This window comes from Anabas testudineus, chromosome 10, assembly GCF_900324465.2.
Source record: "Anabas testudineus chromosome 10, fAnaTes1.2, whole genome shotgun sequence".
NCBI lineage: Eukaryota > Metazoa > Chordata > Actinopteri > Anabantiformes > Anabantidae > Anabas > Anabas testudineus.
Window position 1 is genome coordinate 11,783,314 of NC_046619.1, and position 27,221 is coordinate 11,810,534.

General features: G+C 41.8%; 7 protein-coding genes across 15 annotated transcripts in view; all 7 read left to right on the top strand.

Moving 5' to 3' along the window:
* The window catches only part of LOC113160594 (protocadherin gamma-C5-like), a 228,525-nt gene that overhangs the window by 110,961 nt on the left and 90,343 nt on the right, over positions 1 to 27,221 (top strand). The window lies entirely within an intron of this gene.
* On the top strand, positions 559 to 6,294 carry LOC113160867 (protocadherin-16-like). Its single transcript, XM_026358320.1, is given in 3 exon segments — positions 559 to 1,425; positions 1,427 to 2,980; positions 3,817 to 6,294. Coding segments are annotated over 3 exon segments (4,899 nt in total).
* Positions 6,970 to 9,414, top strand: LOC113160868 (protocadherin gamma-A1-like). Its single transcript, XM_026358321.1, has one exon. The coding sequence runs from the start codon at positions 6,970 to 6,972 to the stop codon at positions 9,412 to 9,414; it is 2,445 nt and encodes an 814-aa protein (XP_026214106.1).
* LOC113160869 (protocadherin beta-16-like) lies at positions 10,197 to 12,691 on the top strand. The gene has a single exon (XM_026358322.1). It carries the CDS (start codon positions 10,247 to 10,249, stop codon positions 12,689 to 12,691), a length of 2,445 nt encoding a protein of 814 aa, XP_026214107.1. The 5' UTR covers positions 10,197 to 10,246.
* LOC113160607 (protocadherin gamma-A2-like) lies at positions 13,635 to 18,722 on the top strand. Its single transcript, XM_026357947.1, has 2 exons — positions 13,635 to 16,141; positions 18,662 to 18,722. Exons 1-2 carry the CDS (start codon positions 13,739 to 13,741, stop codon positions 18,662 to 18,664), a joined length of 2,406 nt encoding a protein of 801 aa, XP_026213732.1. The 5' UTR covers positions 13,635 to 13,738; the 3' UTR covers positions 18,665 to 18,722.
* On the top strand, positions 20,508 to 25,486 carry LOC113160610 (protocadherin beta-16-like). Its single transcript, XM_026357951.1, has 2 exons — positions 20,508 to 23,057; positions 25,426 to 25,486. The coding sequence occupies exons 1-2, from the start codon at positions 20,679 to 20,681 to the stop codon at positions 25,426 to 25,428; spliced, it is 2,382 nt and encodes a 793-aa protein (XP_026213736.1). The 5' UTR covers positions 20,508 to 20,678; the 3' UTR covers positions 25,429 to 25,486.
* On the top strand, positions 23,856 to 26,782 carry LOC113160608 (protocadherin gamma-A2-like). The gene has a single exon (XM_026357948.1). The coding sequence runs from the start codon at positions 24,036 to 24,038 to the stop codon at positions 26,436 to 26,438; it is 2,403 nt and encodes an 800-aa protein (XP_026213733.1). The 5' UTR covers positions 23,856 to 24,035; the 3' UTR covers positions 26,439 to 26,782.

Genomic DNA, 27,221 nt, shown 5'->3' on the forward strand with positions numbered 1-27,221 from the left:
ACTTTCTATGTGTTTTTATAAACTATTTCAAACAAAGTAGAAGTCCAGACTTATGAGCAGCGCCACCGTGTCGCTGTCCAAGGTGCTGAAAGTGTCCATGAGTTGTCATGTCACATAATCTCAAAAGAGATCTGGTCTAGTTAAATGTTAAATCAAAGTGTTAACATTATCATCTTAAATGTTTGTATCTTTTCATCAAGGCCGCTGGTTATTTCATAGACTTTCTGGTCTCATGTAGAGTTTCATAACATGTTTGTTACAAGACTTAAATCTATGGCTCTGATGCAGTATTTAAACTGTTCTCTCTAATATGGTCACCTGATAAAATACCTTGTATGGTCTCTGAGCGCCGCTGTTGATACATGACTGACAAAGTGTCCAATAGGCGGTGCAGCACTTCACCCCTTTAACTCCGTTCAGTGTTTTACTGCCTGCTTAGGAGACGGACTACACAGTGGATTTTTTATTCGGAAAACAGCATTACCTTTTCAGTTGATGGAATATATGTCAGTCAGGTTTTTACTGAAAAGGATACCTGCTCCTGCAGCTGTAGGATTCATGATGACTTCGATGTGGATCCTCGCTGAAAGAGGCCGATGTCAAGCTCTGCTTGTTATTCTTTGTCTGCTCAAGCTGAGCGCAGTGACTGGACAGGCTCGGTATTCAATACCAGAGGAGCAGGCCGAAGGATCCTATGTAGGAAACATTGCTAGAGATTTAGGTTTGGATGTTGCGAGGCTCATGTCAGGTAAAGCTCGTATTATTACGAAAGGAAACAGACAGTATGTTGATTTAAAACGAGACAAAGGCACGCTTGTGATTAAAGAGCGAATTGACCGAGAAGAGCTTTGTGAAAAGACGACGCCCTGTAGCTTTAGTTTCGAGGTCATTTTAGAAAATCCAATCCAGCTTTACCGAGTCACAGTGGAGGTGATTGACATTAACGACAACAGTCCTTCGTTCCCAAAGGATGAAATTCATTTGGAAATTGTTGAAAATGCTGCAGTGGGGACTCGCTTCTCTTTGGGGAGTGCAGGCGACCCTGATGTTGGAATAAATGATATTCAGAAATATACACTTAAACCCACAGATCATTTCAAATTAGAAGTACAGAACCAACCTGATGGAGGCAGATTTGTTGAAATGGTTTTACAAACCCCGTTAGACCGAGAGAGAGAAGAGACTCACACTCTGGTGTTGGTTGCGTCAGATGGCGGCGAACCACATAGATCAGGGACAGTGCGTGTTCATATCACTGTGCTAGATGCTAACGATAATGCTCCAGTGTGTAGCCAGGCTGTTTATAAAGCAGATGTCAAAGAAAATTCTGCTGAAGGAACAGTGGTGACCACCGTTACTGCAAATGACGCAGATAAAGGAATCAATGGTGAAGTGACTTATTCATAGCCTCACACTGCAAAAGAATTCGAAACACCTTTTTCAATTAATGTTTAAATCTGGAGAAATAAAAGTAGCAGGTAAACTGGATTATGAAAAATCTAAGTCTTATCAATTGAACGTGCAGGCTAGAGATTACGGGGGATACACAGACACGTGCAAAGTTATCATTCAAGTAATCGATGAAAATGACAACATACCTACAATTCAGCTTATGTCATTTTCCAACTCCATATCCGAGGATTCTCCCCCAGGTACAACTATAGCTGTTGTTAATGTCGATGATGAAGACTCTGATGTTAACGGTGTTGTCAAATGTTCCATTAATTCTGACGTACCTTTCAAAATCGAGTCTTCATTAACTGGTTATTATACCATAGTTACAGACAACATATTAGACAGAGAAAGTATTTCTGAGTATAATATCACCATAACAGTTTCAGACCAAGGTTCTCCACCTCTGTCTAGCAGTAAAAACATCAATGTAAAGGTGTCTGACATAAATGATAGCCCACCCAAATTTGATGAAGTGGAATATAGTAAGACTGTACCAGAGAATAACTCTCCTGGATTCTCTGTGTTTACTGTCAGTGCTTCTGATGCAGACTGGGGTCAAAACGCCCGAATTTCTTATTTTCTGGAAGAGAAAGACATTAATGGGGCTCCATTGTCTTCATTAGTGTCAGTCAATTCAGAAAACGGTGTGATACATGCAGTGAGGTCTTTTGATTATGAACAAATGAAGTCGTTTGAATTTAATATAACTGCACGAGATGCTGGATCCCCTCCTCTGAGTTCAGTGGCTACAGTTAAAATAATAGTGCAAGACCAGAACGACAACCCTCCTCAGGTTCTGTATCCAGTCCAGACTGGCGGCTCTATGGTGGCTGAAATGGTGCCTCGTTCAGCAGATGTGGGCTATCTGGTGACTAAAGTGGTGGCTGTTGATGTGGACTCTGGACAGAATGCCTGGCTCTCGTATAAACTGCAGAAAGCCACAGACAGGGCGCTGTTTGAAGTGGGCTTACAGAATGGAGAAATAAGAACTATCCGCCAAGTGACTGATAAAGATGCAGTCAAACAAAGACTCACTGTCATAGTGGAAGACAACGGGCAGCCCTCTCGTTCAGCTACAGTCGTAGTTAACGTGGCGGTGGCGGACAGCTTCCCTGAAGTGCTGTCGGAGTTCACGGACTTTCCACACGACAAGGAGTACAATGACAACCTGACTTTTTACTTAGTGTTGGCTCTAGCTGTAGTTTCCTTCCTGTTCATCACGTGTTTAGTGGTTATTATATCAGTCAAAATCTACAGGTGGAGACAGTCTCGCGTCCTGTATCAGTCCAACCTCCCTGTGATTCCATATTATCCACCACGTTACTCAGACACTTTGGGGACAGGGACTCTGCAACACGTGTACAATTACGAGGTGTGCAGGACCACAGACTCCAGAAAGAGTGACTGTAAGTTCGGCAGAGCTGGTAGTCAGAACGTGCTGATAATGGACCCCAGTTCAACAGGGACGATGCAGCGGATACAGAATGAAAAGAGCATCCTGGATGAACCAGACTCTCCTCTAGAGGTTAGTTTATTCATTCATCACCGCTTTTCAAACTTTTGTTCATCACGTGAAGTGTAATTTTAATCATTCACTGCTTTTCTCACTGCCTGCTCAGAGCGCATCTTCAGTACCATTATTAACGGACAGCTCCTCTCAGAGCTGAACTTTTCAAGTGTACTGAGGTGAGAAAACAATCACTAAGGTCAGCACACTTTCTCATGCTTATACATGTTTCCAACCTGTAAGGTGTGCACTTCATTGGGTTTTATGTGTTTGTTGAATTTAGAAACTATGAATTTTCTCTTCTTCTTCCACCTTATTTGTGAGAGGTTAAAGCAGAATTGATAGTGCTTTGACAGTGTGTTTTCATTAAGCATATCTGGTAGCTGTGAGGCATTTTCCTCCCCCATTTTATTTTTCTCACTTAAATTTCATTTATTGTATATTTTGTTTATATATTTTTCATTTTTAATGTAACGCATACATGCAAGGAGGAAATGAATCACACTATTAGTATATTCGGCTGAGATTTGCACATTTCTGGAATTGTTTTTTTTCTGTGGTCACTGTACCTGTTATTTTTATAACGGACTCTAAGTGCCGCTGTTGGTCTTCAGAGGACATTTGAAGTTACTGAAATACAGCCACATCTCCAGTACTCTCCTTAGTGTATCCCGGAGAGCAGGATATTCGGTCTTCTTTTTCACCAGTGCATTTTATATGGATGTATTCGTTGTCAAGCGGTGGATTATAAAAGCATAACCAGAAGAACCGTACAGCTTAATTGACTGGCTTTTTCTTACCTAATATACGTGGAGTTTGATTGCTTTGAGATAATGTCTTTCATCATCAACCAGCCCACCATTAAATGGCAACTGCGGGCCTTCGTTCTTGTTTTTTTCATTGGGCTGACAGTCTGCCAGATCCGCTACTCTGTCCCAGAGGAGATGAGAAAGGGCTCGTTTGTAGGTAATGTGGCTGAAGATCTAGGTATCGATGCTAAAAGATTAAAATCAGGCGGCGCTCGAATCGTTAGCGGTGATAACAGCGAGTATATTAGGCTGGATGAAGACAAAGGGATTCTTGTTGTGGGAGAAAGAATAGACAGAGAGCAGCTCTGCGGGCAAACGTCGCCCTGTAGCTTGAATTTTGAAATGATTATGACGAATCCGATGCAACTACACAGTGTTTTAGTGGAGGTGCTTGATGTTAATGACAATGCGCCCGTGTTTCACGAGAAAGAAATGCATGTAGAAATACTGGAGTCTGCTGTTCCTGGAACCGAAATATTACAAGTGAGTGCCATCGATCTTGATGTTGGCATCAACGCTTTACATGGCTATTCCTTACACCCAAAGACACATTTTAGTATTAAGGTCCTGTCCAGCCCAAATGGTCATAAATATGCACAGGTGTATCTTTCTAATACTTTAGATCGAGAGAAAGAGGAAAAGCTCATTCTCACGCTAACTGCCGTGGACGGGGGAGAACCACAGAGATCAGGAACACTAAAAATACATGTAACTGTCCGAGACACAAACGACAATGCCCCGGTCTTTACCCAGTCCATTTTCAAGGCGTCTGTTAAAGAAAATGTTCCAAAAGGAACCTTAGTGGTGACGTTGAGCGCGACAGACGCGGATGAGGGAATGAATGGCCGTGTTACATACCACTTTAATCGCATGTCTAGTAATGTTGTTGAACTGTTTCATTTGGATGAAAACAGCGGCGAATTGACTGTAAACGGCATGATTGATTATGAAGATAATAAAATGTATGAAATTGGCGTGTTGGCAAAGGACCAAGGTGGTCAAAGCACATCAACAAATGTAATAGTTGAAGTCACGGATGTAAACGATAACGCACCTGTTATAACAATAACCTCATTTTCTAGTGCAATCGCGGAGGATTCTCCCAGTGGAACTACTGTAGCTATCATAAACGTTAAAGATCTAGATTCAGGCAAAAATGGCAAAGTAGGTTGTTCAGTTATTGGCAATATTCCGTTTACAATCCACTCATCACTAAAGAACTATTATACAGTGGTAACAAGCGGCGTCCTCGACAGGGAGCGTAATCCTGATTACAGTATCACTTTCACAGCTGTGGATGAAGGAAGTCCACCACTCGTAACTAACAAGACATTAACTCTTAAGGTTTCCGACGTCAACGATAATGCTCCAGTATTTGAACAGAGTTATCATGAAGCTTATATCATGGAAAATAACTCCCCCGGATTATCTGTATTATCAGTCAAAGCACATGACTCTGACTCGGGGCAGAACGCACGAGTGTCTTACCTTCTTATCGATACACAGTTAAATGGTAACCCCATATCCACCTATGTATCCATTAATGCAGAAAGTGGAGTTATACAGGCAGTTCGGTCATTTGACTATGAGCAAATTAAAACTATTACTATTTTTGTAAAAGGACAGGATGGGGGCTCCCCACCTTTAAGCAGCAATACCACCGTTAAATTAAATATCCAGGACCAGAACGACAACCCTCCTCAGGTTCTGTACCCAGTCCAGACTGGCGGCTCTATGGTGGCTGAAATGGTGCCTCGTTCAGCAGATGTGGGCTATCTGGTGACTAAAGTGGTGGCTGTTGATGTGGACTCTGGACAGAATGCCTGGCTCTCGTATAAACTGCAGAAAGCCACAGACAGGGCGCTGTTTGAAGTGGGCTTACAGAATGGAGAAATAAGAACTATCCGCCAAGTGACTGAAAAAGATGCAGTCAAACAAAGACTCACTGTCATAGTGGAGGACAACGGGCAGCCCTCTCGTTCAGCTACAGTCGTAGTTAACGTGGCGGTGGCGGACAGCTTCCCTGAAGTGCTGTCGGAGTTCACGGACTTTCCACACGACCAGGAGTACAATGACAACCTGACTTTTTACTTAGTGTTGGCTCTGGCTGTAGTTTCCTTCCTGTTCATCACGTGTTTAGTGGTTATTATATCAGTCAAAATCTACAGGTGGAGACAGTCTCGCGTCCTGTATCAGTCCAACCTCCCTGTGATTCCATATTATCCACCACGTTACTCAGACACTTTGGGGACAGGGACTCTGCAACACGTGTACAATTACGAGGTGTGCAGGACCACAGACTCCAGAAAGAGTGACTGTAAGTTCGGCAGAGCTGGTAGTCAGAACGTCCTGATAATGGACCCCAGTTCAACAGGGACGATGCAGCGGATACAGAATGAAAAGAGCATCCTGGATGAACCAGACTCTCCTCTAGAGGTGAGACCTTTAAACATAATGACTTCCCTGACTATTTTATTTGTTTTTGTCACAGTGAAGCTATTATATTCACATATTTACCAGTAACCCACGAGGTATTTTCAGAGCAGTAACATGTGTATAGCTCCACAGACCAACTATTAACTTCCCATTTTAATCACAATTAACCGTTTAACAGGAACCTAGTGGTATGTTTGAAGCCTGGGTATTTAATAGTTTCGTTTACCTGAACTAGAGTAATACAGATTTACTTTCATCTGTTCTAGGTTATATACCGCCCGGTCCACAGTTAATGCACCCACAGGAATAACTATTAGTCGCTGTTAATTATTAACAGCTCTGTGTCCAGTTTTATAAAAAAAATAAAATAAGTTTTTTTTTCAAACAAAGCAAGCGTATATATTTGGTCTTCTCTTCTGTATTAATGGATGGAAATGTTTCTTTTTTTATTTACATCTTCTCCTCAGTACTAAGGAAGAATTTAATGTTTTGTTGTTCTGGTGACATGATATTGATAATCTGAACAGTAAGGGACGCTGTTGGTCAGATAAACAAATATTCAGAGATGATTCCGTGGAGGCAGAGCCCTCTTTTTCCATTTAGCCGAGAGAAAGAGAACGAACAGTTTCTGAAGTAGGACTACGGACACAAATTCAGTCGAGGCAAGGATTGTAAAATCAAAGGATTACTTGATGTAATTGCCGTTGCTTTTTGTGGAACCTTTGCTGAGAGCTCTTGGTATCATATTATCTTAATCGTGCAATGGCGTTTGAAAACTCATCTCCTTCCTGCGCAAAATGGCGTTTATATTGCAGGTCAGTGTGTTCGCTTTTGCTGTTGCTGCTGTGTCTCAGCCACGTCGTGTCTGGTCAGATCAGGTATACCATTCCAGAGGAACTAAAAAAGGGGTCGCTTATTGGTAACGTAGCGCAAGACCTTGGTTTAGATGTACAGAGGCTCCAATCTGGCCGTGCCCGTATCGTGACCAGACAAAGCATCCAGTACACAGAGCTGAAAGCAGACAAAGGCATTTTAGTCGTCAACGAGAGAATAGACCGAGAGCAGCTTTGTGGAGACGTAACACCATGCAGTTTCAGCTTTGAGGTAATTTTAGAAAATCCAATGGAGCTACACCAAATTACAGTTGAAATAATTGACATAAATGACAATTCTCCGACGTTTATAAAGGATGAATTAAAATTTGAAATAAGTGAATCAGCCACTCTGGGATCACGCTTTTTATTAGCCAGTGCCGAAGATGCAGATGTGGGCAGTAACGGTCTGCAGAAATACATACTAACAACTAATGACATCTTTGGTTTGAAACAACACTCTAGTCCAGATGGCCGAAAATACGCCGAGATGATACTACAGAAATCCTTAGACAGAGAAAGCCAGCCACGAATATCACTGAAGCTCATCGCTGTTGATGGTGGAGCACCGCACAGATCTGGTACAGTAAATATAGACATTACAGTGCTTGATGCAAATGATAATCCTCCGGTTTTTAACCAGACTCTTTATAGGGCTAGTGTCTCAGAAAACGCATTGAAAGGCACCTATATCACGACAGTGAACGCAAGTGATGCAGATAGTGGATCAAACGGTCTTGTCACATATAGGTTTTCCAACATTAAGGAGCAGCTGGCTGATATATTCCATTTAGATGAACGTACGGGAAGTATAATACTTGTAGGGCAAGTTGATTATGAAAAAGATAAGAAATATGAAATTATGATTGAAGCTATGGACCAAGGAGGTTTGACAGATTCCAGTAAAGTGCTAATAGAGATTGTAGACGTCAATGATAATGCACCTGTCATAAATGTGATGTCATTTTCCAGCCCCGTGTCTGAGGATTCTGCCTCGGGTACCACAGTGGCAATAATTAATGTGATTGACGCAGACTCAGAGAAAAATGGGCAAATTATTTGTACAACAGACAGTGACCTCCCATTTAAAATAAAATCAACATTAACTAATTATTATGCATTAGTAACAGACTCATCATTTGACAGAGAATCTGTGTCAGAGTATAACATTACTGTGAGAGCTACAGATAAGGGATCTCCATCCTTGTCAACCACAACTACATTACGTTTGAAAATCTCAGATGTAAATGACAATGCTCCAATATTTGATCAAATTAATTACATTGCTCACGTTACAGAAAACAATACACCTGGAATGTCTATATTTTCAGTCAAAGCGCGGGACAATGATTGGAATCAAAATGCTAGAATATCATACTTTCTTGAAAAAACACAAATCAATGGTAATCCAACTTCCTCTTACGTCTCCATAAATACTGAAACAGGAGCTATTCATGCTGTTCGCGCTTTTGATTATGAACAAATTAAAGAGCTTCAGCTAGTAGTAAAAGCACAGGATGGAGGCTCTCCTCCACTCGCTAGTAATGTGACTGTGAAAATACTGATCCAGGACCAGAACGACAACCCTCCTCAGGTTCTGTACCCAGTCCAGACTGGTGGCTCTATGGTGGCTGAAATGGTGCCTCGTTCAGCAGATGTGGGCTATCTGGTGACTAAAGTGGTGGCTGTTGATGTGGACTCTGGACAGAATGCCTGGCTCTCGTATAAACTGCAGAAAGCCACAGACAGGGCGCTGTTTGAAGTGGGCTTACAGAATGGAGAAATAAGAACTATCCGCCAAGTGACTGATAAAGATGCAGTCAAACAAAGACTCACTGTCATAGTGGAGGACAACGGGCAGCCCTCTCGTTCAGCTACAGTCGTAGTTAACGTGGCGGTGGCGGACAGCTTCCCTGAAGTGCTGTCGGAGTTCACGGACTTTCCACACGACAAGGAGTACAATGACAACCTGACTTTTTACTTAGTGTTGGCTCTGGCTGTAGTTTCCTTCCTGTTCATCACGTGTTTAGTGGTTATTATATCAGTCAAAATCTACAGGTGGAGACAGTCTCGCGTCCTGTATCAGTCCAACCTCCCTGTGATTCCATATTATCCACCACGTTACTTAGACACTTTGGGGACAGGGACTCTGCAACACGTGTACAATTACGAGGTGTGCAGGACCACAGACTCCAGAAAGAGTGACTGTAAGTTCGGCAGAGCTGGTAGTCAGAACGTGCTGATAATGGACCCCAGTTCAACAGGGACGATGCAGCGGATACAGAGTGAAAAGAGCATCCTGGATGAACCAGACTCTCCTCTAGAGGTTGGTTAAATAATGTAGCTTTGTCTATATGCCGTTATATCTTTGTTTTGCGCCACATCTTCATTTTCAGTACCATGGACAGTACCTCACTCTGTATCATTTGAAAAGGATTCAGCCTCTACATTGATCAGACTTTCATGCCAATATAATCTACATTCCCAAATAATATGCTGTCACCTTACATCCATATTTGTTCTAGTAAATTGCATTTTATGCAAAAGCAAAATAATATTGATAGTTTCAAGCATTGTAAATTTAGTGAAGACTGGAAAACAACAATGTCAATTTCCCTGACAATTCTCTAACGTCAATACTTCAGTGTATTAATAACTAGTTCAGTTTTCTTTTTGTTTTTTCTTGTTTGCTCTTTCTCTAACTATAGGCAAATGTTTACCTTTAAACGAGTAATCATTTATATTTTGACAGTTCCACACAACAAGGCCCGTTTGATTAAAATACTGCTTGGGAATTCTGTTTGTGGTTTTAATATTTGGTGGTTTCTATTCTGTCGGTTCATACAAACAGATTCTTTACGTTTATCTGCAGTTGGTTCTTGGCAGGTTCTTTCTTTCATTCGCCTCTGAGGGACGCTGTTGATCAGTAAAACACAGCCTGGTGTTGTTACGGCTGTGAAAGAGGCGATAAATAGAGGGAGGAGAATGAAACAAGGTCTGCATACTAGGAGATGTTCGGCGGAAACACAGTTGCTTCGAAGGAGCAGCTTTATTTGAAAATCAATAGATAAAAACGCACTAGTAGTTAAGTGGATTGTAGCTTGCGTCTACACGTGTGATTGAAGGATTTCTATTACATTTAGATTTAGGATTATACGCCTGTCGACATGGGGATACGCCACCACCGATGCGGAAAATGGCTTTTGTGTTGGACACTTACAAGGCAAATGTTTATTTTTGTCTTCCTGATTTCCGGGATAAATTGTCAAATCCGTTATTCAATCCCGGAGGAGATGAAGAAAGGCTCCCTTATCGGTAATGTAGCACAGGACCTTGGTCTGGATCTGAAAAGGCTGCGCTCCGGTCGGGCCCGTATCGTGAGTGGAGAACACATCCAGTACACCGAGCTGAAGACAGACAAAGGGATTCTAGTCGTGAACGAGAGAATAGACCGAGAGCAGCTCTGTGGAGACGTGACACCGTGTAGCTTCAGCTTTGAAATAATTCTAGAAAATCCAATTGAATTGCACAGGGTAACAGTAGAAATACTAGACGTAAATGACCACGCTCCAACTTTCAGAAATAATGTAATTCATCTAGAAATAAGTGAGTCTGCAACATTAGGATCCCACTTTGATTTAGAAAGCGCTTATGACCTCGATGCAGGAATTCACAGCCTGCAAAATTATGTTTTATCTCCTAATGATCATTTTGTTCTGAAGCAACACTCCAACGCTGACGGAATAAAATTCCCTGTAATGATTTTACAGAAGCCATTAGACAGAGAATTGAACCCACACCTCTCTTTTAAGCTGATAGCAGTAGACGGAGGGACTCCACAGCGATCTGGTTCAGTAAATATAGAAATCACTGTTCTTGATGTCAATGATAATCCTCCTGTATTTAATCAATCGGTCTACACTGCTACAGTGACAGAAAATGCAGCCGTAGGAACTTACATAACTACTGTGAATGCTTCAGATGCAGACAGTGGGTCTAATGGTTTGGTTACATACACCTTTTCTGATGCCATGGGAAGGTTTGGAGAACAATTTGAAATTGACAGTTTGTCTGGAAAAATAACTGTAGCAGATAATATTGATTTTGAAAAAGACAAAAAATACGAGATAAGGGTAATTGCCAAAGACCAGGGTGGTCTGAGTGACGCAACCAAAGTTGTTATCGAAGTCACCGACATAAATGATAATGCACCAATTATAAATATGATGTCTTTCACTGCCCTGATTTCAGAGGATGTCCCTCCCGGCACGACTATTGCCGTTTTTAATGTTAAAGATGCAGATTCGGAAAGAAACGGTCGAATAGCTTGTTCAATAGACTCTACACTCCCATTTAAAATCCAGTCCTCAATGAGTAATTATTACAGTTTGCTGTCAGATGTACATTTTGATCGTGAAACAAAGCCAGAATACAACATAACCATAACTGCAACTGACTCAGGAACACCTCCACTTTCTACTAAAACAGATCTGCATCTTAGGATTTCTGATGTAAATGATAATGCCCCGCTCTTTACTAAACCTAATTATTCTGCCTATGTCATTGAAAATAATGTTCCTGGCACATCAATATTTACTGTGAGCGCAAAAGATTCTGACTGGAATCAAAACGCAAGAATCTCATATTTTCTTGAGGACACTCAGTTCAGTGGCAGCCCAGTGTCCTCCTATGTGTCCATAAACACTGAAACTGGAGTTATACATGCTGTACGCTCATTTGATTATGAACAGATCAAGCAGCTTGTATTCACTGTCAAAGCGCAGGATGGAGGCTCTCCTCCACTCGCTAGTAACGTGACAGTGAAAATACTGATCCAGGACCAGAACGACAACCCTCCTCAGGTTCTCTACCCAGTCCAGACTGGTGGCTCTATGGTGGCTGAAATGGTGCCTCGTTCAGCAGATGTGGGCTATCTGGTGACTAAAGTGGTGGCTGTTGATGTGGACTCTGGACAGAATGCCTGGCTCTCGTATAAACTGCAGAAAGCCACAGACAGGGCGCTGTTTGAAGTGGGCTTACAGAATGGAGAAATAAGAACTATCCGCCAAGTGACTGATAAAGATGCAGTCAAACAAAGACTCACTGTCATAGTGGAGGACAACGGGCAGCCCTCTCGTTCAGCTACAGTCGTAGTTAACGTGGCGGTGGCGGACAGCTTCCCTGAAGTGCTGTCGGAGTTCACGGACTTTCCACACGACAAGGAGTACAATGACAACCTGACTTTTTACTTAGTGTTGGCTCTGGCTGTAGTTTCCTTCCTGTTCATCACGTGTTTAGTGGTTATTATATCAGTCAAAATCTACAGGTGGAGACAGTCTCGCGTCCTGTATCAGTCCAACCTCCCTGTGATTCCATATTATCCACCACGTTACTCAGACACTTTGGGGACAGGGACTCTGCAACACGTGTACAATTACGAGGTGTGCAGGACCACAGACTCCAGAAAGAGTGACTGTAAGTTCGGCAGAGCTGGTAGTCAGAACGTGCTGATAATGGACCCCAGTTCAACAGGGACGATGCAGCGGATACAGAATGAAAAGAGCATCCTGGATGAACCAGACTCTCCTCTAGAGGTTTGCTCTGTCTTTTAATACTTTTGAATTTTCATATCAATGCTACTTTTGTACTATTAGATATTCAAATGAAATAAGTAGCCATATGATATACTTCATTCAAAATGTTGGCGATTTCGTGTGATTTTATACCGCAGTTATATTTGGACTATGAGCCATTTGCTTTTTTGCAGTTGTCAAATATAAAACACACTGGTATTTGCAATGTTGCTATATATTTCTTGTTTCTTGTTTACAAATATTTCAAAATGATCATTACATTAACCATTTAAAGTTAATATTGCCAACCACTTCTGGTCTTGCGGGTGAAATCAAATGGCAAAAAGGAATATCCTGTCTCTGTGAAATTGTGACGTTTATATTGTTTTTTTTATTATTATTATTATCATTTCTTATGAAAGTGAATCAGGATCAACGTCATATACATAGTTTTACATTTTAAAGCTAATCGTGCTGTCTTCTTGTTGCCTCCGACCTTTCAGCACCATGGACAGCGCACTGTGCTCATGGTGCAGTGTCTTTTGGGTGTTATGATTTTTCTCCCTTTCCTATTTTGGATGTGTCTTCTCTTTGTATTCATTTAGCCCTTGCTGTGGTCGTGTGTATGTATAAAACACAGGTATAGAAATATTCATAATTCACTAAAGCGCCAAGCAGCTTGTTTTTTGTTTTTTTCTTAGTAATTTCTGCTCAGAAACTTGCAACACATGTGGACCTATTTGTGAGCAACCGCAATAGAATAAATGAATAAGATAAACTAAAACGTCTTTTTAATGTGTAGTTCAGTGTATCCAACTCACAGGGACGCTGTTGACCAGCCTGCTGAGATTTCAGTGCTGAGTGCAGCTGTACCTCCCCTCTCATGTCAAATTGTAACGAAGATAGAAAAGAAGCCTAACAGAAAAACCAGTTAGACACAAGGAGATGAGCATACCGGGAGAGTACAGAGGACGTGTTGGCATTCTGACGAATATGTCTTTTTCAGTATTTTGCTGACATTGGTGTTTAACATTATAGTACTGTACAGCGGATTGATATATTTTTTTTCTTTTTGTGGATGGGAAAATGTCGGACAGAACAATGACACGGCAAGTAGGCCTACTGTTGTTTATGTTGCTTGCTTCTCTGAGCTCGGTTTCTGGGCAGGTCACCTACTCCATTCCTGAAGAAATGGCGAAAGGGTCTTTGGTTGGTAACATCGCACATGATTTAGGTTTAGATGTGAAACGACTGAAATCAGGGAAAGCTCGTATATATACAGGGGAAGGTACAGAATACATCGAGCTGAATAAAGAGAGAGGAGTGCTTGTAATCAAAGAGCGGATAGACAGAGAAGCGCTCTGCGGACAGACGACGCCCTGTGCTCTTGAATTTCAAATAATTTTGGAGAATCCAATGCAGTTTTATAGTATCACTGTGGAGATCACTGACATTAATGATAATTCTCCTTCTTTTAAAAACGGCGAGATTAAATTTGATATTAGTGAGACGGTTCAAATTGGATCAAAATTTGTGTTAGACAAAGCAATAGATAACGATGTCGGCGTAAATGGGCTCCAGGGCTATTCGCTAAGTTCAAGTGAAACATTCACTTTAAACCCATATAAAATTGGCAGTAGTAGGAATGTAGAGATGGTTTTGAAGAGGGCTCTTGATCGAGAGAAAGAGGAACAGTTGTCTTTAGTGTTAACTGCTAGAGATGGCGGCGACCCGCAGCTCTCTGGGACGATGCAAATTACCATTACTGTATTAGACGCAAACGACAATGCACCTGTTTGCGCCCAGACAGAATATAAGACCAATGTAAAAGAAAACGCGTTAAAAGGAACTGTTCTCACCACGGTCAGCGCATCTGATGCAGATGAAGGTCAACATGGGCACATACAGTATTCAATTTCTAATGTTCCAGAGGGCGCACATGGATTGTTTCATGTAGATAATGAAAATGGTGTGGTTAGTTTAATAGGAAAACTTGATTATGAGAAATTTCGACATTATGAGGTAGATGTTCAAGCATCAGATGAAGGCGGTAATTCAGACGTATGCAAAGTTATAATTGAGGTGTTAGATACAAATGACAATCCACCGATTATCAATGTTATGTCAGCGTCATCTAGTGTATCTGAGGATGTTAAACCGGGCACAGTTCTGACAATGATGAACATTCAGGATCCTGATTCAAATGAAAATAGCAAAGTGCGCTGTGTTTTAGATGAAAATGATCATTTTACAATCATGTCAACATCGAGTAATTTCTTTACCTTGGTGACAGACAGTGAATTAGACAGAGAGAGATCCTCTGAGTATAATATAACAGTGACCTGCTCTGATGAGGGAGTCCCCTCCCTCTCCAGCAGCGTCACTCTCACCTTACAGATCTCTGATGTCAATGACAACGCTCCTGTCTTTGAGAGGAGCTCATATGAGGCCTACATTGTAGAGAACAACACACCAGGTCTCTCTGTGTTCACAGTAAAAGCCACAGACGCTGACTGGAACCAGAATGCCCGTGTTTCGTACATCCTGGAGGACTCCTCTGTTAACGGAGTGCCAGTCTCCTCATATGTGTCCGTTAGTGCTGATAGTGGAGTCATCCATGCAGTGAGGTCTTTTGACTACGAGCAGATCAAAGATTTCCACTTCCGCGTCAAAGCGCAGGATGGAGGCTCTCCTCCACTCACTAGTAATGTGACTGTGAAAATACTGATCCAGGACCAGAACGACAACCCTCCTCAGGTTCTGTACCCAGTCCAGACTGGCGGCTCTATGGTGGCTGAAATGGTGCCTCGTTCAGCAGATGTGGGCTATCTGGTGACTAAAGTGGTGGCTGTTGATGTGGACTCTGGACAGAATGCCTGGCTCTCGTATAAACTGCAGAAAGCCACAGACAGGGCGCTGTTTGAAGTGGGCTTACAGAATGGAGAAATAAGAACTATCCGCCAAGTGACTGATAAAGATGCAGTCAAACAAAGACTCACTGTCATAGTGGAGGACAACGGGCAGCCCTCTCGTTCAGCTACAGTCGTAGTTAACGTGGCGGTGGCGGACAGCTTCCCTGAAGTGCTGTCGGAGTTCACGGACTTTCCACACGACAAGGAGTACAATGACAACCTGACTTTTTACTTAGTGTTGGCTCTGGCTGTAGTTTCCTTCCTGTTCATCACGTGTTTAGTGGTTATTATATCAGTCAAAATCTACAGGTGGAGACAGTCTCGCGTCCTGTATCAGTCCAACCTCCCTGTGATTCCATATTATCCACCACGTTACTCAGACACTTTGGGGACAGGGACTCTGCAACACGTGTACAATTACGAGGTGTGCAGGACCACAGACTCCAGAAAGAGTGACTGTAAGTTCGGCAGAGCTGGTAGTCAGAACGTGCTGATAATGGACCCCAGTTCAACAGGGACGATGCAGCGGATACAGAATGAAAAGAGCATCCTGGATGAACCAGACTCTCCTCTAGAGGTTAGACTTTAATTTTCTTTGCAGTCAATGCTGCTCTTAATATGAGTAATTAAATAATTTAACTTTTACTTTAACATAAAGAAAACCTAATCATGAGTAATGCCAAAATATTTTAAAGTCGGACCTAGATATGCCAGACTGTTCTCCAGATGTGAAGTTCTGCAAGTTATTATGTATCTAATTACATATCCATGGTATAGGCCCATATTCGCTCACGCTGTTTTTTAGTGTAAAGCGGTGATGTCTTACTCTTGATAATTGATGAGTAACCTGATATCGATATTGTATGTGAACCTGAGCAGATTTGTTTGTCATAGTGCTGCTTTATCTTAACAGAATGATGTTGAACGAGTCGTATTACGCATTTCCTTTCATTCACTTCAGCACCACGGACAGTTTCTCAGTCAGCCTCACTTACAGAGGTCAGAGTATTATTTGTTTCAGGACAGTTTCTTGTTGTAGTGTTTCAAAGTTCTACCACTTCACCTAACTTAAATGTTTAATGGTGTTAGCACAATTTAAATAGTTTTCTAATGAAAAGATAATTTACTATAGTTTGTAGATTTGCTCTATTCCTGTTCTCTGCTTGTGGCGTATTTCCCAATTTTTTTTTTTCTTCTTTTCTTTCCTATTAATTTTTCTTTATTTATTTCTCGTCATTACAACATCTTTCATTGCTCGGCCCAATACTGCAGGATAGGTAAATCTAAGAAGTTATAACACAAATATTTTGACTTCCCAAATGGTTGGCGTAAAATTAAATAAGTCGATCAGCTGATATTAGAACACTCGTTATTATTTTTCCTTATTCACAGTAGTATGTAGTTCATCATGATGAACTCTCAGGGCCGCTGTTGGCCAGTTTGTGTTAGTAAGGGAGACGAAACAGCAGCACCTCCCACATCATTTCCGATAAAGAAAGAGAGAAAGACACAAGGACCATTACAGACCACGTCGTCTAGAGCTGCAAACGTTCATTTGGGCGGATATTGTATTTTTTGTTTTTCAGTTGCGCTGAAAGGGCTCAAAACACGCAAAAGGAGAACATAAAATGGATTCCCACTGAAGATATAACCGTTTTTACAAGGATGTTTATCGGCTCATTTTACATGAACATGGGGGACAGAACAATGAGACGGCAAGTGCTGCTGTTTGTCTTGCATCTCTGTTTCAGTTCAGTGATTGGACAGGTCAGCTACTCTATTCCAGAGGAAATGCCGAAAGGCTCTTTCGTGGGTGATATTGCTCAAGATTTAGGTTTGGATGTGACAAGACTGAAATCAGGAAAAGCTCGTATTTATACGGGAGACAGTGCAGAGTACATCGAGTTAAATAAAGAAAGAGGAGTCCTTCTTGTCAACGACAGGATAGACCGAGAGGCGATCTGTGCTCAGACGGAGCCCTGTGCTTTGCATTTTCAGGTTATTTTAGAAAATCCTATGGAATTTTATAGCATTACCGTCGAAGTAACAGATATTAACGACAACGCCCCGATATTTCAAAGAGGTGAGATGAAATTCAGAATAAGTGAGTCAGCCATTACAGGAGCAGTGTTTTTGTTGCAGCAGGCAATAGATTTAGATGTCGGTGTGAATGGCCTTCAGAGTTATTTGTTAAAACCAACCAACAACTTTGCTTTGAGGCTGCAAAATCAAGCAGATGGAAGCAAGATGATAGAAATGGTTTTACAGAAGCCTTTAGATCGAGAGCAACAGGAATATCTGTCGCTTGTACTCACTGCTGTAGACGGTGGTGAGCCGCAGCTCTCTGGAACTGTTCAGATACACGTAAATGTGCTAGATATTAATGATAATGCTCCAGTTTTTACGCAGAGAACATATAAGTCGACCATAAGAGAAAATTCGCCCTCGGGGACACAAGTAGTGGTTGTTAGTGCTTCTGACTCAGATGAAGGATCTAATGGGAAAGTGTCTTATGCTATTTTAAATTTACTCGACAATGTGTCCGAGTTATTTGAGATAAATAAAGAGACGGGAGAAGTTACACTAGTTGGCAACACCGACTTTGAGAAAAAGCGCCAATATCAAATTAATATCCAGGCGAGTGATGAGGGAGGACTAACTGACTCATGTAAGATTATAGTGGAAATAACTGACACAAATGACAATGTCCCAGCTATAAATGTCATGTCGAAGTCCAGCGCAATAAAAGAGGATATTAAACCTGGCACTGTGGTGACAATGATAAATATTCAAGACCCAGATTCAGGACTAAATGGAAAAGTTCGCTGTTATATTAACGAAAATATACCATTTGCAATTTCATCAACGTCAAATAATTTTTTCTCTTTAACAACGGACAGTGATTTAGACAGAGAGAGATCCTCTGAGTATAACATAACAGTGACCTGCTCTGATGAGGGAGTCCCCTCCCTCTCCAGCAGCGTCACTCTCACCTTACAGATCTCTGATGTCAATGACAACGCTCCTGTCTTTGAGAGGAGCTCATATGAGGCCTACATTGTAGAGAACAACACACCAGGTCTCTCTGTGTTCACAGTAAAAGCCAGAGACGCTGACTGGAACCAGAATGCCCGTGTTTCTTACATCCTGGAGGACTCCTCTGTTAACGGAGTGCCAGTCTCCTCATATGTGTCCGTTAGTGCTGATAGTGGAGTCATCCATGCAGTGAGGTCTTTTGACTACGAGCAGATCAAAGATTTCCACTTCCGCGTCAAAGCGCAGGATGGAGGCTCTCCTCCACTCACTAGTAATGTGACTGTGAAAATACTGATCCAGGACCAGAACGACAACCCTCCTCAGGTTCTGTATCCAGTCCAGACTGGTGGCTCTATGGTGGCTGAAATGGTGCCTCGTTCAGCAGATGTGGGCTATCTGGTGACTAAAGTGGTGGCTGTTGATGTGGACTCTGGACAGAATGCCTGGCTCTCGTATAAACTGCAGAAAGCCACAGACAGGGCGCTGTTTGAAGTGGGCTTACAGAATGGAGAAATAAGAACTATCCGCCAAGTGACTGATAAAGATGCAGTCAAACAAAGACTCACTGTCATAGTGGAGGACAACGGGCAGCCCTCTCGTTCAGCTACAGTCGTAGTTAACGTGGCGGTGGCGGACAGCTTCCCTGAAGTGCTGTCGGAGTTCACGGACTTTCCACACGACAAGGAGTACAATGACAACCTGACTTTTTACTTAGTCTTGGCTCTGGCTGTAGTTTCCTTCCTGTTCATCACGTGTTTAGTGGTTATTATATCAGTCAAAATCTACAGGTGGAGACAGTCTCGCGTCCTGTATCAGTCCAACCTCCCTGTGATTCCATATTATCCACCACGTTACTCAGACACTTTGGGGACAGGGACTCTGCAACACGTGTACAATTACGAGGTGTGCAGGACCACAGACTCCAGAAAGAGTGACTGTAAGTTCGGCAGAGCTGGTAGTCAGAACGTGCTGATAATGGACCCGAGTTCAACAGGGACCATGCAGCGGATACAGAGTGAAAAGAGCATCCTGGATGAACCAGACTCTCCTCTAGAGGTTAGTTTTCTCGACCATAAATAATGCCTTTTTCTAAGTTCTACTGAGAACAATTTCCGCGTTTTAACTTGTTGGGACTTTGTGTGTTTTTCAAGTGGAGGTTGTTCTGGTTCAGCACCATGGACAGCGTATTGCACAGCAGTGTATCTGAAATATCTAGATGTAGAAAATTTTGCAATTCTTTCATCAACTATTTTTACCCTGTCTCTTTCTTACTCCCTCTCTTTTTTTCTCCCTCCCTTTTTCCTGGACCTGTGTGAACATTTTTGTGATTGACAAGTATTTCGAGTACCTAATATACACAGAGACACACTAATACCTGTGTAGTATTAGAATAAATTCATTTTCATTTGTTAGTTTTATTACTCAGCACCACTCACAGCGGGAAAATAATTCCCTCACTGCATTACATAACAGCTTTAATAACTTGATAAATCATTTGTGTTTTGACCTTCATATTCCCCTTAACTCTTGGTAAATATGGCCGCATACACATGTGTCTGTTGTGGTTGTTTATTTGTCAGCACCTCATTTACAACACTGTGTTCTAGTTCAATGATTTTTTATTATATCGCTTTTTTGGTTTGACATTTCATAATATTGGAGACAAATACAACTATTGTTTTTTTTCTTTGAAGGTTTAACTTAGTTAAAATGTCCCTCAGTAATTCGTGTTGTCATTTTCTATCTTTTCTTTTTCTTGCCATAGTTCTATACCGTGTAGTTAATTTGGTTGAACAGAGAGGGACGCTGTTGGCCATAGAGTTACAAACGAAGCATTTATTGCAGTACCTCCCAATATCTCACCATATTACACTGGGAAACAGAGACGCAGTGTTGACAGTCGGGACTGACATGAACAGCATAAGAAAGCGGGGCGTTACTAGATTATTTCTTTCCACAATTTAGGATAAGGGCCATTGCTCGGATCATTTAAGTGAATCTACACGATTGCATCAAAACCTGTGACGACAGGACAGAGGATTTTCTGATTTTTCTTCACATACGCGTCGACCAGAACGATGGGATGGCAAGTGATGTTCTTTATCTGGGTGCTCTCGCTCAGTGTAGTGCATGGGCAGGTCAGCTACTCAATTCCCGAGGAAATGTCAAAAGGAGCTCTAGTTGGCAATATAGCCCAGGATTTAGGTTTAAGCGTTGAAAGGTTAAAGTCAGGTAAAGCTCGTATTTATTCTGGTAACACCGATGAGTATATAGAGCTGAGGAGAGAGAGGGGAGTCCTCCTCATTAAAGAGAGAATAGACAGAGAATCCCTGTGTGGTCAAACAATGCCTTGCGCACTTCATTTTCAAATGTTACTGGAAAATCCAATGGAGTTTTACACCGTGGCTGTTGAAATTACCGATATAAATGACAATCCTCCCACATTTGAGAGAGGTGAGATGAAATATGAAATTAGTGAGTCAGCTCTTGCAGGAGCTCGATTCGTTTTGGAGAAAGCAGTAGACAATGATGTTGGCGTCAATGGCTTGAATAGCTATGTGCTAAAGCCCAGTGATAATTTCGCTCTGAAAACCATCAACCGAGGAGATGGGACGAAACACGTCGAGATGGTTTTACAGAAATCATTAGACCGAGAGAAAAATGAGCATATATCATTAATACTAACCGCTCTTGATGGCGGAGAACCTCAGCTTTCGGGCACAATGGAGATACTTATAACTGTGTTAGACGTAAATGATAATGCACCGATTTGTTCAAAACTGGAATACAAAGCAAATGTGGCAGAAAACGCTCCTATTGGCACTGTATTGACCACTGTGAGCGCTACTGACTTAGACAAAGGAATTAATGGAAAAGTGACATATATGATTCCAAAATCCGCAGCAGCAAGTCTCTTTAAAATCGATGCTGACAATGGCGTATTAACATTAACAGGAAACGTAGATTATGAAAAGAGGAGACTTTATGAGATTGATGTTCAGGTGTCAGATCAGGGAGGATTGTCCGATGCATGTAAAGTAACCGTGGACGTGACAGATACAAATGATAATCCTCCATCCATTAATATCATGTCAAATTCAAACACAGTGTCTGAGAGCGTGAAACCAGGAACGGTCGTAACGATGCTTAATATACAAGATCCAGACTCAAGCGATAACGGCAAAGTCATGTGTGTATTAAACGAAAACATCCCATTTGCCATTAAATCAACAACAAATAATTTCTTTACTGTTGTCACAGAGAGTGAATTAGACAGAGAGAGATCCTCTGAGTATAATATCACAGTGACCTGCTCTGATGAGGGAGTCCCCTCCCTCTCCAGCAGCGTCACTCTCACCTTACAGATCTCTGATGTCAATGACAACGCTCCTGTCTTTGAGAGGAGCTCATATGAGGCCTACATTGTAGAGAACAACACACCAGGTCTCTCTGTATTCACAGTAAAAGCCACAGACGCTGACTGGAACCAGAATGCCCGTGTTTCTTACATCCTGGAGGACTCCTCTGTTAACGGAGTGCCAGTCTCCTCATATGTGTCCGTTAGTGCTGATAGTGGAGTCATCCATGCAGTGAGGTCTTTTGACTACGAGCAGATCAAAGATTTCCACTTCCGCGTCAAAGCGCAGGATGGAGGCTCTCCTCCTCTCAGTAGTAATGTGACTGTGAAAATACTGATCCAGGACCAGAACGACAACCCTCCTCAGGTTCTGTACCCAGTCCAGACTGGTGGCTCTATGGTGGCTGAAATGGTGCCTCGTTCAGCAGATGTGGGCTATCTGGTGACTAAAGTGGTGGCTGTTGATGTGGACTCTGGACAGAATGCCTGGCTCTCGTATAAACTGCAGAAAGCCACAGACAGGGCGCTGTTTGAAGTGGGCTTACAGAATGGAGAAATAAGAACTATCCGCCAAGTGACTGATAAAGATGCAGTCAAACAAAGACTCACTGTCATAGTGGAGGACAACGGGCAGCCCTCTCGTTCAGCTACAGTCGTAGTTAACGTGGCGGTGGCGGACAGCTTCCCGGAAGTGCTGTCGGAGTTCACGGACTTTCCACACGACAAGGAGTACAATGACAACCTGACTTTTTACTTAGTCTTGGCTCTGGCTGTAGTTTCCTTCCTGTTCATCACGTGTTTAGTGGTTATTATATCAGTCAAAATCTACAGGTGGAGACAGTCTCGCGTCCTGTATCAGTCCAACCTCCCTGTGATTCCATATTATCCACCACGTTACTCAGACACTTTGGGGACAGGGACTCTGCAACACGTGTACAATTACGAGGTGTGCAGGACCACAGACTCCAGAAAGAGTGACTGTAAGTTCGGCAGAGCTGGTAGTCAGAACGTGCTGATAATGGACCCCAGTTCAACAGGGACGATGCAGCGGATACAGAATGAAAAGAGCATCCTGGATGAACCAGACTCTCCTCTAGAGGTTAGTCTGATTTAATATACTTTAGTTTCCGCGTATTTGTTGGTGTTTTAAAATATAATTATTATTCAGTTTTGTAAGAAACAACTGTGCTTGCATAACACTTTCTTTTATTAGAAGACACGTTGTAACGATTTTCAAAAGTATTTTTATCATTTGTAGTCGTAGTTTGTAGCAGTATAGTATACATAGCTATAGTATAACGTTTTTTAATATTTTGTTTAGTTTTGTTTACTAATTTTGTGTTAGGGGGTTTCTTATTTCAGAACTGCGGACAGCGACATTAAATGTAGGTTTAAGTCATGCGCAAGTGCCTTTTTCCACTCTTTTACAATCGATGTCTGTCTCTATTGTTTTTTCCACTCCTCTGTTCTTAACTGTCATTTCATGTAGAAACCTTACTTTTCTGATATATTCGCCGTTTTCCTTATTTCCTTTGGCCTTTTCATACGACCTGGCAGTTCATAAACCTACATCATCTCATGAAACACCATATCTTTGTTTGTAAATATTTCCTTTAAAATACAAGATAATAGCAAGCTCAATATGAAATATAATGAATTTGTGTAATTATACAATGTATGAGAAACCCAAGATAATACTTAGGAATATATTTTAAGTACACAACCAGATGTTTTACAGTCACTTCTTCCCCAGCTGCTTTTATTTGCCATTCTGCAGTTTTATAATATGGACTCTTAGGGCCGCTGTTGACCAGTGTGTTGCTGACTGAGAGAGGGTTTGTAGCAGCACCTCCCATGTAACCTCGACACAATAAAGAAAGAACACCACGGGCAACGATCGGACATTTCTAGCTGTAGACTTTTATTGGAAACGAATAAGGGATTTCGACCTCCAGGAGACTTGCTTCCAATGGGCGCTTCGACTATGTCACGTGTGGTGTAGGAATATAAGAGATATCTGTTTCATGGAATATAAAAAATCCATTTAGGCTTACTGGAAAAAATATCGGAAGGAACAATGAGTCGGCAAGTACTGTTGTTTATCTCTCTCTTTTCACTCGGTTTGGTGTACGGGCAGGTCAGCTACTCCATCCCGGAGGAAATGACCAAAGGTTCTTTAGTGGGAAATATAGCACAAGATTTAGGTTTAGAAATAAAGCGATTGGTAGCAGGTAAAGCTAAGATCTATACTAGGAACAGCGACGTGTACGTCGAGCTAAACAGAGAAAGAGGAGTCCTCCTCGTCAAAGAGAGAATCGACAGAGAGGCGCTGTGTACAGAGACTGCGCTGTGTGCCTTACATTTCCAAATCATTTTAGAGAATCCAATGGAATTTTACAGTGTTGCAGTCCAGATCACAGACATCAATGATAACGCACCAACGTTTGAAAAAAGTGAAATGAAGTTCAAAATTAGCGAGTCAGCGATCGTGGGTGCAAAATTTGTCCTAGACAGGGCGGTGGATCTTGATGTTGGAATAAATAGTGTTCATGGCTATGATTTAAAACCATCAGATAATTTTGCTCTGAAGGTGCACAATAACGCTGATGGAAATAAAAACGTAGAGATGGTGTTACAGAAACCTCTAGACAGAGAGAAACAAGAGCAGATATCGCTCGTGTTGACGGCTGTAGATGGAGGAGAGCCGCAGATGACAGGAACGATGCTGATTCTCATCACAGTTTTAGACGTCAATGATAATGCTCCTGTCTTTACACAGCCCACATACAAAGCTACAGTTACCGAGAACTCAGCTAAAGGCACAGTTGTAGCTACAGTTACAGCCAGAGATGCAGATCAAGGCTCAAACGGTAAAATAACATATTCAATCACAAATACATTAGACAGTGTCAGGAAAATATTTGAAATAAACGAGGAAAATGGAGAAGTTTCACTAATCGGAGATATTGACTTCGAAAGGTCAAAATATTATCAGATAAATTTACTTGCAAGTGATGATGGAGGACTCACAGATTCTTGCAAATTAATTGTGGATGTCCAAGATGTGAATGACAATAAACCAGAAATTAACATAATGTCGAAGTCAAACGTTATATCAGAAGATGCTAAACCTAATACAGTTGTTACAATGATAAATATCGAGGACCTAGATTCAGGAGAAAATGGAAATGTGAAATGCTTTGTCATCGAAAATATACCGTTCTCTTTAAAAGCGTCAACAAATAATTTCTATAGTTTAGTAACAGACAGTGAATTAGACAGAGAGAGATCCTCTGAGTATAATATAACAGTGACCTGCTCTGATGAGGGAGTCCCCTCCCTCTCCAGCAGCGTCACTCTCACCTTACAGATCTCTGATGTCAATGACAACGCTCCTGTCTTTGAGAGGAGCTCATATGAGGCCTACATTGTAGAGAACAACACACCAGGTCTCTCTGTGTTCACAGTAAAAGCCAGAGACGCTGACTGGAACCAGAATGCCCGTGTTTCTTACATCCTGGAGGACTCCTCTGTTAACGGAGTGCCAGTCTCCTCATATGTGTCCGTTAGTGCTGATAGTGGAGTCATCCATGCAGTGAGGTCTTTTGACTACGAGCAGATCAAAGATTTCCACTTCCGCGTCAAAGCGCAGGATGGAGGCTCTCCTCCACTCACTAGTAATGTGACTGTGAAAATACTGATCCAGGACCAGAACGACAACCCTCCTCAGGTTCTGTACCCAGTCCAGACTGGTGGCTCTATGGTGGCTGAAATGGTGCCTCGTTCAGCAGATGTGGGCTATCTGGTGACTAAAGTGGTGGCTGTTGATGTGGACTCTGGACAGAATGCCTGGCTCTCGTATAAACTGCAGAAAGCCACAGACAGGGCGCTGTTTGAAGTGGGCTTACAGAATGGAGAAATAAGAACTATCCGCCAAGTGACTGATAAAGATGCAGTCAAACAAAGACTCACTGTCATAGTGGAGGACAACGGGCAGCCCTCTCGTTCAGCTACAGTCGTAGTTAACGTGGCGGTGGCGGACAGCTTCCCTGAAGTGCTGTCGGAGTTCACGGACTTTCCACACGACAAGGAGTACAATGACAACCTGACTTTTTACTTAGTGTTGGCTCTGGCTGTAGTTTCCTTCCTGTTCATCACGTGTTTAGTGGTCATTATATCAGTCAAAATCTACAGGTGGAGACAGTCTCGCGTCCTGTATCAGTCCAACCTCCCTGTGATTCCATATTATCCACCACGTTACTCAGACACTTTGGGGACAGGGACTCTGCAACACGTGTACAATTACGAGGTGTGCAGGACCACAGACTCCAGAAAGAGTGACTGTAAGTTCGGCAGAGCTGGTAGTCAGAACGTGCTGATAATGGACCCCAGTTCAACAGGGACGATGCAGCGGATACAGAATGAAAAGAGCATCCTGGATGAACCAGACTCTCCTCTAGAGGTTAGTTACGTAATGTAGCGTCCTCTGTGTGCCTTCATTTTTCTGTATGTGTTTGGTTGCGATGATGGTGAACTCTTGTTTGCCTTTACGACATTTTCAGGAACATGGACAGCTTGCCAAAACCGTATTCATCAATGAAAATGATCATTTTAAATATGTTTCAAATTGCTTTACATACACGTTCATTTAACTCAGTTCGTTGGGTAAAGTCATAAAGTGTTTTCCGTCATAATTTCAACAACATTTAGTTTGAGAAAATGGCACTTCCTACTTATCCTTGATAGCAGCTGCTTGTGGACAATTTACTCTGCAGTGTTAGAATAATGGATGCTACAGGGTTTGATCGGTTTTTATATTTTACAAATCCCCCAAGACAGTGACGAAAGTGTCCATGAGAAGACGCTTGATGTTTTACATTGTGGAATTATTACTTTCTATTAATATAAACAGTGTTTCACTTTGAAACATTTATACATTTTTACATACATGCTGATTTTCTTTATTGTAAAATTGTTACACGTGGTCATTCTTTGCGCATGAAGTCCCTTGTGATAGACAGTAATGTGGTAGTTTATGTAAGCGTTATCATTTCAGGACCTCGGACAGAGACATTTCTGCACTTAGTCTTTTTTCTTCGTGTTTCTATTTTGACCTAATCTTCTACATATAAGTTCGGTTCTTGTTAAGCAAATTCCAATTGTTTATTTTTATTGTAGTCTGGCATTATTCGTGTTATACTGGACACAATATGACTAAAAGGAAATAATGTGAGTAGAAATAAACTCTTCATGTGGCCAACTT

Bases quoted from the DNA above. Each gene is read 5' to 3' on its own strand.
- LOC113160607 (XM_026357947.1), top strand. From the start codon at position 13,739: ATGTCGGACAGAACAATGACACGGCAAGTAGGCCTACTGTTGTTTATG.
- LOC113160869 (XM_026358322.1), top strand. From the start codon at position 10,247: ATGGGGATACGCCACCACCGATGCGGAAAATGGCTTTTGTGTTGGACA.
- LOC113160610 (XM_026357951.1), top strand. From the start codon at position 20,679: ATGGGATGGCAAGTGATGTTCTTTATCTGGGTGCTCTCGCTCAGTGTA.
- LOC113160868 (XM_026358321.1), top strand. From the start codon at position 6,970: ATGGCGTTTGAAAACTCATCTCCTTCCTGCGCAAAATGGCGTTTATAT.
- LOC113160608 (XM_026357948.1), top strand. From the start codon at position 24,036: ATGAGTCGGCAAGTACTGTTGTTTATCTCTCTCTTTTCACTCGGTTTG.